Source organism: Limulus polyphemus, unplaced genomic scaffold (genome assembly GCF_000517525.1).
Source record: "Limulus polyphemus unplaced genomic scaffold, Limulus_polyphemus-2.1.2 Scaffold399, whole genome shotgun sequence".
Classification (NCBI taxonomy): Eukaryota; Metazoa; Arthropoda; class Merostomata; order Xiphosura; family Limulidae; genus Limulus; species Limulus polyphemus.
Window position 1 is genome coordinate 291,173 of NW_013666009.1, and position 12,970 is coordinate 304,142.

Consider the following 12,970-nt stretch of genomic DNA (forward strand, 5'->3'; position numbering starts at 1 on the left):
AAGAAGATTGTGTAAGATGTTTTTTCAGTGTTTGTTTTATGTGTAAATTTTGAATATTAAATTTTAATTACATGTTACCCGATCCCTGTGTTATTAATATGTGAGTATTATTATGAACGTTGGCAAATTCCATATGTAACGCCCAGACTATTGTTAGTAAACAGTATTGAACTGTATTTGACTTATTTATGAAGTTCAGTTCTGAGGGCGTTTACATTATGACATTTCTGCAGGGCTGGATTAAGGATCTGTGGGGCCCTCAGATCCTTAATCCAGCCCAGCACAAAAGTCATAATATAAATAACCAAATCATAATTTTACTTTTATTGTGAGAAGATATGATAATTTTTATTTATCTGTATTATTTAGGTTATTACTAGAAATTAAAGTATTCTATAAACTGGACTGTTCCATTTTTCTACATATTTGTGTGTGTGTGTGTGTGTGTATAATAGTAAAAGCTATCCACTTTTGTAATACAAATAATAATGTATTTTACTACCATTCCTAAAATTTTATATCAGTCTTACTAAGGACAAGTGTCTCCATAATCAAGTAGCTTTATTTCTTATGTAAAATATTATAATTTCATTATCTTTTTATTTAAAAAGGAATTGATTATAAACATACAACTTTCTTAAGTGTATATGAAGTTTTCTGTTTGTTTTGTTTTTTTGTCAGGTAAATGGAGTGTCATTGCTGGGCTCTTCTTATCAAGAGGCTGTTCTTGCCTTAAGCAATGTAGGAGATTCAGTAGAGTTCACCGTTTGTGATGGTTACAATACAACAGATGTTGAGAACCCTGTGAATGAAATGTCTTCACACTGTGTATTCTCCATAGATCAAGATTATGTTAATGAAGTTTCCCAACAAGTGAGAATAATTCAGTTTCTGTTGGTATTAGTGTGTAGTTGGTGTGATCAACATCTTTATGAAGTTACAATTTTTAACATTTTTTTTTGTTATAAGCCTTCTAGGTGTGTTATCTTTTAAAACCAAAATTTACATTTTATTTTATTTGATGACATTATTGATTGAAAACATTTTTTTTATATAAATACTAAATCGTAAATATAACTACCATTTGATATTGGCTAATACACAAGTTTCAGTTTTGTTTTCATAAGAGTTGACCCTTGAAATATTCAGAAGCATAGTTTTTTATGCATATGGATGATTTATTCAAGCCAAAAAGAATTTTATGTGATTTTTAGTCTTTCTGAGTGAATATAAAACTGCTACTTGAACATCTGAGGTGTACAGGTGTCTGCTTGCTATAGAACATATTTACTTATGTAAATTTAAAACTAATATTTTTTGTTGACTCGTTTGAAAAAAATGTGTGAGAATTTCTAATACCACTGATTAATTATTCACTGAGTTTAGTCTTCTTTTTACTTAATGTTAATACACAGTCTTTTCTAGGGATGTAAAAAGAAGGAGCAGGTTGAAGATATTCTTAGCCTCTCATCTAATTCTTCCAGTTATGCAGAAAAGGTTTTACCCCATTTACCAGAGGTAAACTATCAATGTGATCTGGGTACTCTTGTACTTTAGACAAACAATCACTTGCTGACAACATATATGACTTTACAGTAGGTGTCTGTGACTTGTTGATGATAAATTCGAACAATAAATGGACAGCACACAATCCACTTGTTTTAAAATAATATGTTCAAAACAAGTCAAACATACGTACAAAAATTCTTTACACTATAAGATATCACAGTTGTAGCTAAAACTCTAAATAATTCTCTTTTCTTATCAAAAGTTCACACAGGCAAGTTCAATTACTTTAGAACCCAATTGAAAAGATTAATTATTTTTCTCTACTATGTTTCTTACTATACAATCTGCAATAAATTCATTTATGTTACCCCATGGGTTACCACAGTTATATCCAGAATTTTAGATAATTGTCTACACAGGTGGGTTAAATTACTTTAGAACACCCTTTCACAAAACAAATCATTCTCCTTTATCTCTGTTAAACTGTGAAACTCACTTTAGATATTGCATGTTTCAGCTAAACTAACAATCACACAATCTAACTTCACTTTCACTAACTTACTTTAACTTCCCCTTTGCACTCTGTATCTGCACATATTTATAACTCATGACAGAAAAATATAGAAATATCTAGCCCTCTAGTGACAACAATATCCACATAATGAGAAAAACCTAGAAGCTTTGAGTAAGGTGATGTCAACTGTATTGCAAAAGCCTAGTACAACAGTTAAACTGCATACACAATGTACAACTCGTACAGAGTTAGGTAACAAAATTTGTAATAACTATCACTTCTAAAATAATTAACTGTTAACATCTTGTTATGAAAACTAAATAATAATTATATATTAAATTACTAAATAAACTAAATAATAACTCTTAAACTGAACAGTCTTGTATATCCAACAATAAGACCCTCTTCAAGAAAAATATTTACAATATTTTTTATACTATAAACAAAGACTGTTCTTAGTTCATACACTAAGTCTCCTCGTATAGTCTGCACAAACATTTGTGGTTCCCTTGCTTGGTGTCTCTTCTCATAGAGCATCTGGTAGGGCTTCACCTTGACAGGATCCATTGTCTTTGTCTTGATCTTGTGTTGTTGCCTGAGGTCTGTCTTGCTGCTTAATCTATCTGTATACTGGCACAGTAGATCTTGTACCTCTTTCTTCTGCTTGCCAACCAGTTCTTCACTGATATTGGCATCTTTGCATGTCTCATCTCCATGCAGTGGTCTTATGTCTAGTGGGTTTTCATCTTCTAGCACAAAGTCATTGTCTTCAGATTCTGCATGTATGACAGCCACACCTGCCATGTCTATCTGTACCTCAATAGCTGTACCTGTTATGTCTTCTTCCATCTCAAAGTACCTCTTCAACAGATATGCATGGTAGATCTTTGTCTTACCATCTACTTTCACTTTATAGTACATTCTGTTGATAACTTCCTGTACTTCAAAATGTCCTTTCCACTGCAGTGTGAGTTTGTTTTTGTCTGTAGGTAGCAGAACCAAGACCTTCTGTCTGACCTTGAAATGTCAATCCTTGGCTTTCTTGTCATAGAAGCACTTCTGACTGCCTTTTATGTGTTTAGCTTCCCCAGTAGATCTGCTTTGATAGGTCTGTTACAGTACTTCTTTCTGGTCCTCTATTTTGTAAGTCTCTTTCGTCTTTGTTTTGAGCTTCACTTTCTCTCAGGCACTGTCCCAAAGTTTCTGCAGTGACAGGTCTTTCTTCTGTGCTTCCTTTAGCTCCCATGAACCTACATTTCGGATGTCACATTTGGAGACTTTAAGTGGCTTGATATCTTGCTTGCTTTTCTTCCCTTGAGCTCTTGTGATGGCTGCAGATGCCTCATCAATCTTCTTTCTGTCTAGTTCCTCCAAACTCCTACTACCTGGTATATTTCCAGTCATCAAGTCATAGATTGGTGTCTTTATGCACATGGCTTTAAGGTCTCCCATGTAATATGGAATATCCACCTATATATTTGCTATGGGAAACTTTCTCACTGTGAATTAACACATACAGACATGCCTTGCCCATCATCTGATAATCAGATACTTGACTGGTTCTCACTACTGGGTTTCATAGGACATTCAATTTCTTGTCCCCAACATAGACTTCACCTACTGGCATGTTGTGGTTTGTTGGCACTTCTCGATGTTTGTCGCATGCTCCGATCACAACTGGCACTGTTGATCCATTTGCTAACTTCAGCTGACCATCAGACGTACACTTATTAATCATGGAAATAACATTCTGTTTCTTCTGGCAGCAGTATCCATGGTGACAGTCACTCATTTCTTGTTTTTTGCCAACACCATCTTTGTAGGGAGCTCCAGCTGTGTTATGTTGATATATCTGTTGTTGCTTGTTGGTGATGGATTTGCACTCCTTTGCAGTGTGCCCCATTTTATAACAAATATAGCATCTCTTCTCTTTTTTTATCTGTTGAGTTCTTGTCACCTTTGGTGGTATCCACTTTCTGGTCGGCCACCACTGGTTTCGACTTTAAGTGGTTATTCTTGGACTTGCCAGTTATACTCTTTTGTACATTGTTTCCTGATGAAGGTTCCAGTAAGAGGGCTGAAAGCTCACAAATAAAAATATTTTAACATAGAGGAAAGTCCATGTATAATTCTACTCCTTTATCTCTGTTAAAATGTGAAGATATTGCCCATTATGACTAAACTAACAATCACACTTTCACGAACTTACTTTAACTGCTTCTTTGTACTCTGTGTCTGCATGTATCTATAACATATGACAGAAAAATCTAGAAATATCTAGCCCTCTAATAACGACAATATTCACATAATGAGAAACACGTAGAAGCTTCGAATAAGATAATGTCAAGAGTATTACAAAAGTCTAGTACAACAATTAAACTTCATACATAATGTACAACTCATACAGTGTTACGTAACAAAATTTGTCATAAATATCACTTCTGAAATAATTAAATTTTCACACTAAATAATAATTAAATCACTAGATCAACTAAATAATAACTCTTAAACTGAACAGTCTTGTAAATCCAACATTTAGTATTATATATTACTAAAAAATACAGGTAGAAGAGCAAGAAAATATAATTTTCCTTACTTAATTCCAAATTCTAGTTTTATGATCATGTGTGCATTTGTGTAGGTTTTTAGTAATAGTGCAGTTGATTAACTTGATAAAATATAACAACCGCAGTTTGCAGATCTCTTAAATGACTGTGTAATAGTATTGATATAAAACTGTTAGTTACTTAATTATGACCATTGATTATTTGGATAAATAACTAATAAATAATCACAAAAGTACCCATGTATCACATTCATTTGACTAGTACACTACAGGAATTACTACATTTTCTCATACCCATAAATTGTGTTCTGTTTCAATAAGGGCTAAGTTTATGGCATTATTCAGATTCTTCAGAAAGCTTTGTATGTATCAGTATGTGTCTTCCTCCAGCCTCGCTACTTGCCTTCTATGAATATTTTCTAGATTCCTGGTTTGAAATGAAACTGGCTTAAAAAAAGTTGCTCTTTTTCAGTATTTGAGAGTTGTAGCTTCAATTGGAGTGGTTTCTGTACATTGTTTGATTTACAGACATTTGTTACTTTCTTATATATATATAGCTTAGAATATTATACAGTAACTCTGTGTTAATGTTGAAAGAGAGCAAAACTATTTCCTGATATATATTTTAACAAATTGATATGTCATTTAATGATTCAGTAATCTCTGGGAAAGAATTTTTGCTGTCACATACAGATTCTTTATTACAATTCAGCAAATGCCAATACAGCTTAATATCTAGAAAAGATGTATCAAAATGGTAGAGCTGAGATAATGTTTAGCCTTATGGGACATGTATATAGATTGCGATGTTGCACTTGTTTTTTTTCCAGTGACCAAAGATACTCATAGTTGATCCATTTCTAGATTACTTCATCTGAATCTTCAATTCTGATTAAAGTATGTTTGTGGTCATTGCCTTTAGCATACTTCATATGACTAAACACATGGAAATTAGCATCCTCACGTGTATATCGTGATGCAGTTGTACTGTTAACATATGGTGAGAATATGAAAAAATTCCTTGTCTTTGAAACAAATAATCATAACAGTGAGTATAAACAAAGAGACAAAGAAACAATTAGACATCACAATTATCAGCTTTTTACATTCTGTAGGTGACATATTCAGCACTTATATTTTAGCTTATAATAAATTCTTGATCACTTGACAGTGCTGTGCTGCCAAGAAGAAATTATGGCTAGACTGACTTGTCACAGCTCTTTCCAAGAAAAGATATATGTATAGTTGTATTGTTAAATGATATAAAGCCAGTGTTGGACACTGTACTAGAAAAAAGTAATTATGTTACCTGCTAAAAATGATAAGTGTCCTTTCCCAAAATGCTACTTATTTAAAACTCTAATGAGTAATGACTCCTTACTCATTATTTTTCAAATACATACCTGTGTTCTGTATATAAAACATGCACTGTATACAGAACTAAATTACAAGCATTGAACTCAAGACAAAAAAAAAATGCATTATACATTGAAAAGTTTTAGAATAGCAATTAAAGGAGCTACTTTTATTTTTCCTTTATAATATTCAAAGTAAGAGCAATGTATAACTTACACAATACAAGAAAAAGGAATACAAATGACTAAAATAACTAATAAGTAGCCTGTCAATTAGTGTGAAATAATATAACAGAGTTTACTTCATGTAATAACTGCAGTGTTCAAACAATTATTCTGGGAGGTCAATATCTCTTACATTTTAAGAAGACAGCTCTTACAAAGCTTGCATCAGACATTCCTCCTTGTTTTTGCCTTCAACATGCCTTTTCCAACTGACAGAAAACTATCAACTGCAGCACTGATGGAATAGCTGTATTTAATGAAATGAAAACTGACTTTAAGACTGTTCCTGGAAATGCATCATTGTGAACAGACTTTACAAGAGATTTATCTAGAAAAAGCACCAACTACTTGAGCACCTTTGTTTCCAGTACTCCACCCCCCCTTGATTTTGGGCATCTGAAATAATCATCTTGATCTTGTTTTTGTCATGCTATCTTGATCAGGCAATTCTTCTATCTTTGCAATAATTTTGGGGAAACTCATTCCTTTCTATTTTCTGGAAGCCAGGAGAGCTAGAAGCTAATATAAAAACACGCTGAAAGAATTGAATTGTCATCGTTGAACACATTGTCAAACCCAATTTCTATGCTTTAAAGTAATACTTAATCTAGGGGTTTACAAATTTGTAACCATTTATTCTTCAAATTGCCCAATTTGGCTAGACAAACATGCAAGGTAGGAATTGGTAGTCTCATAAATGCTTTGTTGTCACACTGCAAAATGTCAAGTGCTCTAGCAATAGGTCTCATGACTTGAACATATTCCAAAATAAAAATTTTCTCAGTTGGATTCAGCCTCACAATTCCCAGTGGATCAAAAACTTGGTCTAGTGCTTGGTCATTTGATTAACTTCCATATATTAACCTATCTACGCAACTTAAGACATCAAACATTGAATTCCGATGAGTTGGGCAAGAAAGAACCAAGCATCCCCCTATTTCTTACTCAATTGTGCCAGCAGCTATAGTGCTTCCACTCTGTTTATTACATAAGGTTTGAGCTTTTGCTATTGTTGATCAAGACACTTTTATTATACAAGTGTTATTTAAAGCTTTATCGACATCAGTGGTAACAATGAGATTCAGTGTATGAGAGGCACATCTTTGGTGGTCTAGCAAAATGCATATACATGAATGAGATGATACCTGATCATCAATAGCTAATATATCAGCTAGAGAATGAATTTCTACAGTGTCTTCATTTGATTCATCATCATCATCTATGACTGCATCATCACCACTATCACTGTAATAGAAGTTACCACTATTATTTAAACTTGCAAGGGGTAATAGAAGTAATATTATATTACTCTTATTTGGATGCATTTGTTGTATATATATATATATACAACAAACACATTACTGTTGTTGGTTCAAGTTGTCAGCTTATTGTCATAGCAGATAAGGTCTGTGGCAATAACACCCAAATACAAAGACATTATCCACTATAACAATAAGTTGACAGCCTGGACCAATAATGATAATGTGATATTTAATTCATTATTGTTTTATAGTGCTGATTTAATTGCCTATTAACAATTAATGTAATCAATAGTTTGAAAGCTATTTTTTTTATATATATATAAAATTAACCTTTCCACAACAATGAATTGTCCATTTTACATTTTATTCTGGCTAATACTAGATTATTTTATTGAAAGACTCCTAGGCATGAAAGGGATAATTATATGAATGTGGGCTGTAATTTATATCTATTATACAGGTATACTAGAACCTCAACATTAAGGGCACCCTTCCAACCATGTCCAAATTCACTCTGTAGCAGGGTAACCTCAGTATCAAAAATGAGCCATGCAAAGCTGGATTCCATATTGACCATACTAAATTTCTGAATTTTAAAGCCCCCCATTTTGTTTGGTTTATGCAGGACACAGGTGTTCATGAGTTGCACGTTGCTATGACATGGAGCATTGTCAACAGGAGGTCTAAGGAGCTGGATTAGCTGTGCCCTTTTTTCTTTATTAATGGTCACAAAGTTTCAAAGGACTTTTCTTCAGAGTTTCAGCTGCTAAATATTTCACATTTATTTTCTGTGTTTGTTTTACTGTCAACAACTGAAGTAGAAATCTGCTGAAAATATAACAAATTATCACTTGTGTCATTAGACTGTTTATGTGACACCATAATATGATACTCTTGAGAGCAACAAAGCAAGTACACAGAAATAAGCCAACATGACCCCTTCTCTGTTAACACGATGTGGAATTTATCAGCTTATGTATCCGATAATGTTTATAATGAGAATTCCCCAGAGTAATAAGATTACACTTTCAATCTATGAAAACATTTATTACAGTATATATTTTGGAGCTGATCCAATAAATCCTTCTGGGATGTTTGGAATTTAGCGGTATGCCATACAGGCATACAAAGATAACTGCCTTCTTTATTGAGTGCCCATATAGAGAATGAGACTAGAGACACTGTCCTTAATCCAAAATATCAAGGTGCCCATTATTGCAAGATTTATTTTGGTTACAAATAGTAGAAAAAAGAAAGAAACTGAAAAGGTCTGCCCAATGTTTGTATAATTCAAATTGTTCTGTCTCTCTCATTATATATTTTTATCATGATATTTTAAAGCTTCTCTCTATTTGGCCAATGCATGCATGATGTCACAAGTGGGAGTAATTCTGCAGAGCCAGTGGGCTGGCTGTGGAAAACTCAGTAGCAGCTTACCTGACTGAGGGATATTACTCACCTTAAAACATTCACGAAGTTGCTGCTGTTATCTATAGTAGTCTTGACAATTTTGTTCTGGATGCAGTATTCAACATGTACTACTTTTAGTACTTTTCCAGTGAGATAATAGATATGACATCCTTTCATACAACAGCAGGCAATAACTGCATGCTTACATTCAAACATATCCTTGTTTATCCAGTGCACGGTGACTCATAAATAGTAGTAGTCAGTTTCCAAACATACTTTTAATAATAAAACAAGTTAACTCCAATATTTATAGTAAATATGATGAAATCTAATTCAATATCAATGTTCCTAAGTTAGGAATGTGAGAATATAAGAAACTAAAAAATTAGAGATTATTTAATTTTCTATTTCTGCAACTCCAGCAGTTGTAGCAATAGTCTTGACTACTGCTATCTGAACTTGAGAAGGTTAATTTTTCCATGTAGGCATTGTTCACTTGCCTCACTAATGTTCTTCGAGAAATGACTATTCTTATTGGCTGTAGTGATGTGACTAAATTTCTAAAGGATGTGGACTCAACAACTCCAAATGACAAAAACTCTGAAATCATGAAGTCCAATATTAGCCCATTCAGCTTTTGTTGAGACACTCAAGAGCTTTACCCAAACATTAGAAGCTGTTGTTTTTTCTCTTGATGATCAGTTGCAGGCTTTTTAGCCATATTGTCATTACCTTCGTTTGTCTTGTATACCACATCTTGTTTCACTGTGGACTCAAATTCCTTATTAACTGAGAAATATTTTATGGGCACATTTTTTAAGTTGCTTGCAGATCTACTGTTCACACTGAATATTTTCTTCAAAGGGAAGCAAAGCAAGCATAGCAATGATAAGTTCTTCCAGTAAACTTAAAGTATTTATCAAGATATGGCATGGATTACATGGAATTTTGCTCGAATTTCTGCCACTTTCGTATACCATAGTGCTACACATAACCTCCCATTCTAATAGCTTACAGACAACTGACAGAAAATACCAAATGCATCCCTGGTTAGTGTGATGGCCCTCACTACAAGTCTTAAAATTCATAACTCAACTAAAAGATGCTTCTACGGGACAAAACATGTTTCAGCAGGAATACATGTGCAATACTTATCTCCTCTACTATTGTTCCAATATTACTGCTATTTAACAAGTGTATTATTTATTATATTTAGGGTTATTTTTATTAGTGTATTAATTATTGTTATTGTTTTAACCAGATAATTTTAACTACTAATTGTTATTAATTATTTTACATTTTTAAGTATATTAGTAGGCTATAATATTATTGAATTTAAAAAGTAACGAATAACATGCTGTTTTGACTATAAATTTAACAGCATTGCTGAAAATGTTATTAAATTTGAAATGTAGTGTTGTTACCTTGGACATGTCGCTACTAATAATGACATTCCTGCCCAACTGATGATGAGCTAAGAGATATTGCATTTCAAAGAAGGATGATTTCAATGTTCTCTTTGTGAAATTAGAAAGACAGATATAACAAAGCACACATAAGAATACTGAGTCTCTGAAACTACACCCCAATCTAAATCAATACCCTCATCTGTAAAGTTAAAGTTATATGCAAGTGAACCTTCTGATCCAAATATTTATTGTAATGAGGCTGGGCTTATCTCGTTATATCATTAAGAAGATGATAATCAAGTATTTAACCCATCGACTGCTGATTCATTGTATAGGGTATGGTCCCCTCTGGCAATTGAAAGTGAGTGTGCCTTTTATGGTGTGCAGCTAACACAAATTCTGAGTGTATTTAGAGCAGCCACAGTAAATGGGTTAAAGTTGACTGAAACTCACAAGTAACCACACCTAAAAATCAATAACTGTTTTCATGAGAAAGATGAGAAATGAAACTGTAATCACAGCAATTTCATTCTACCACATACTTGTTAATCAATCTATATAATTCTAATAGAATTTTGTGCCCTTGGTCTGCTTAAATTGGTTTTGGAAGCTGATGCCGACATACAGTCTTTAGAAAGTTATTATATTTTAAGAGAGACCTTGCTATTCTTTCATTCTTTATGAAAGCTTATAACATTGGAAATTACTTTGCTGGGAAATAGTGCCAAATCAGGGCTAGGGGTGTAGGTTAACTCTATAAGTTGGTGGTGCACCAGAATATTAGCTATACCCATGATGGAAAAAAAAAGAATCATTTCATGGATGCTGGAAGGCTTTAGATGCACTAAAATGAAATCTGAAGCTATTCTTGACTTAAAATATGTTGGAATGAAACTAATATTTTTTCTGCAATGTGCTTCTACATGGTTTCATAAAATATTTAAGATCAAAACAAAACCTCTTAGATAAAAGAGCAAACCAAACAAATTTACATGTAGAATTGAGGAAAACATAGACAATAGTACATTTCACAAATATTTATTACTACCATGGTTTTGGCAATAATTTGCTTATGCTTAAGACACTAGCTGTGATTGCCGCACTTGTATACCAATCAAATTCCATAAAAAGTTTGTACATATCAGTTGTCTCTGTAGGGAGATGGAGAATCAAGAGGTACCAGTATTACCTTGAGAAGGTTTAGGAGTGAAAAGAAGTCCATTGGCCAAACTTGTAGACAGAATAGACTACTATCTCAGTCAGTGATAACGCCAGGAAATACACACATGACTAGTAGTGTGACATAAATAAAACTTTAATAATTGCAATGGCTGAACTGGGAGAATATATATATATATACATTCTAACCAGCACTGAAGCAATAAAACAGGCAAAAAAAGAATTGGTAGTACATGGCACAGTTTATTAAAGTTGGTGGTGCACATCGGGTGCTATGCCTCTCTTCATGGCCATCAGATTGAGCATGGTTGAAATTGGAGGAAATAATTCCAAAAGCAGTATGGGATTTGATACTTCAATCTTTAATATAAAGTGTGATTATAAGGTTTACAAAATGTATCAGTAAATATAAATCATCATGCTCTTCTTTTTTCAGTAAACTTTTGAATCATTATACATTGTTCTCATGATTTCGTAAAAAATGATGTTTTCTGGAAAACTAAATTTTTCTACAGTGCCAAGCTAGAATTCGATTTTTCTTATTTTTTTATTTCAAGGGTGAAAAGTTTGAAGAATTAACTTCAGCATCAGCATCCCAAATTTTACCAGACGATGTAGGAGATTCTAAACATTTGTCAGAAACTATTACAAAAATTGAACAGATAAATAATTCAGGTTTGTCTTCCCTTCAGTTAACCATTATAGTTTGGATATAAAGGCTAAATAAGTTTTTATTTCAAGTTTGCTAATATTAAAATAGTTATTACATGGATAAATGGAATAGGCTGTTGGTGAATTACTATATGAAGAAATTGTTGAACTTAATGATTTTCTTAGAGATTAAAATATGTGTGATTATCTTTGGTGTTCACACATATAGTTTATATCCATTTCAATAATAAATAGCAGCTAACTGCTGTTACATCAGCTAATATATTTAACATGGAGTGTGTGAAAAAACAAAAGATAGTTAACATATTAAAATACAACCTTGTAGTGAATGCACCAACATCAGGGACTGGAGTGAGCTTTCATCCAGACTGCACTGAAGTGGAGTCTGACTTTGTGAATACTACACATTCAGAACAGTTGCTTAGAAGTCAGGAGGAAGGGCAGGAAGACTACAATGTAGAGTTAGTCCACAAGGAGGACAACAGGTATTAGTTTCAGTATTGATGAAATTTTATGGGAAAGATAGCATAGTTTGTAGTTGTGAATGAATTAATAATGTGATAAGAACAAATATTTTGCTATGCATTTTTTTTTATTTGAATGTTTTCAAGATCTTGATTGTTAATAAAACCTATTGATTAAAAATGTAGCAAAGCTTTGGGTTTTGACTGTTAATGAGAACTGCATAAGAGGAAGGTTCCATGTCTTATACAGAGACATCTCAAAAGTAAATAGACACCATGATGTTTATTTAATAGTCATTTAAGTAAGAAAGTCATCCAACGGCTCCTATGGCCAAGTCAGTCACCCGATATGAACCGCTATTGAGCATGTCTGGGCCATACTTGCTCGAGCAGTGAGAAGAAGTT

At 33.0% G+C, this 12,970-nt stretch overlaps 1 protein-coding gene across 2 annotated transcripts in view; it reads left to right on the forward strand.

Annotated features, from left to right (window-relative positions):
- The window catches only part of LOC106457969 (protein scribble homolog), a 256,183-nt gene that overhangs the window by 207,343 nt on the left and 35,870 nt on the right, over positions 1 to 12,970 (forward strand). For both annotated transcript variants that reach the window (XR_002610285.1, XM_022384070.1), the window contains exons 30-33: positions 682 to 873; positions 1,426 to 1,518; positions 11,987 to 12,104; positions 12,427 to 12,586. Coding sequence is in view for 1 of the 2 variants with exons in the window: in XM_022384070.1 (XP_022239778.1) it covers positions 682 to 873; positions 1,426 to 1,518; positions 11,987 to 12,104; positions 12,427 to 12,586 (563 nt within the window). In the remaining variant the exon portion in view is untranslated. The remainder of the gene's footprint in view (positions 1 to 681; positions 874 to 1,425; positions 1,519 to 11,986; positions 12,105 to 12,426; positions 12,587 to 12,970) is intronic.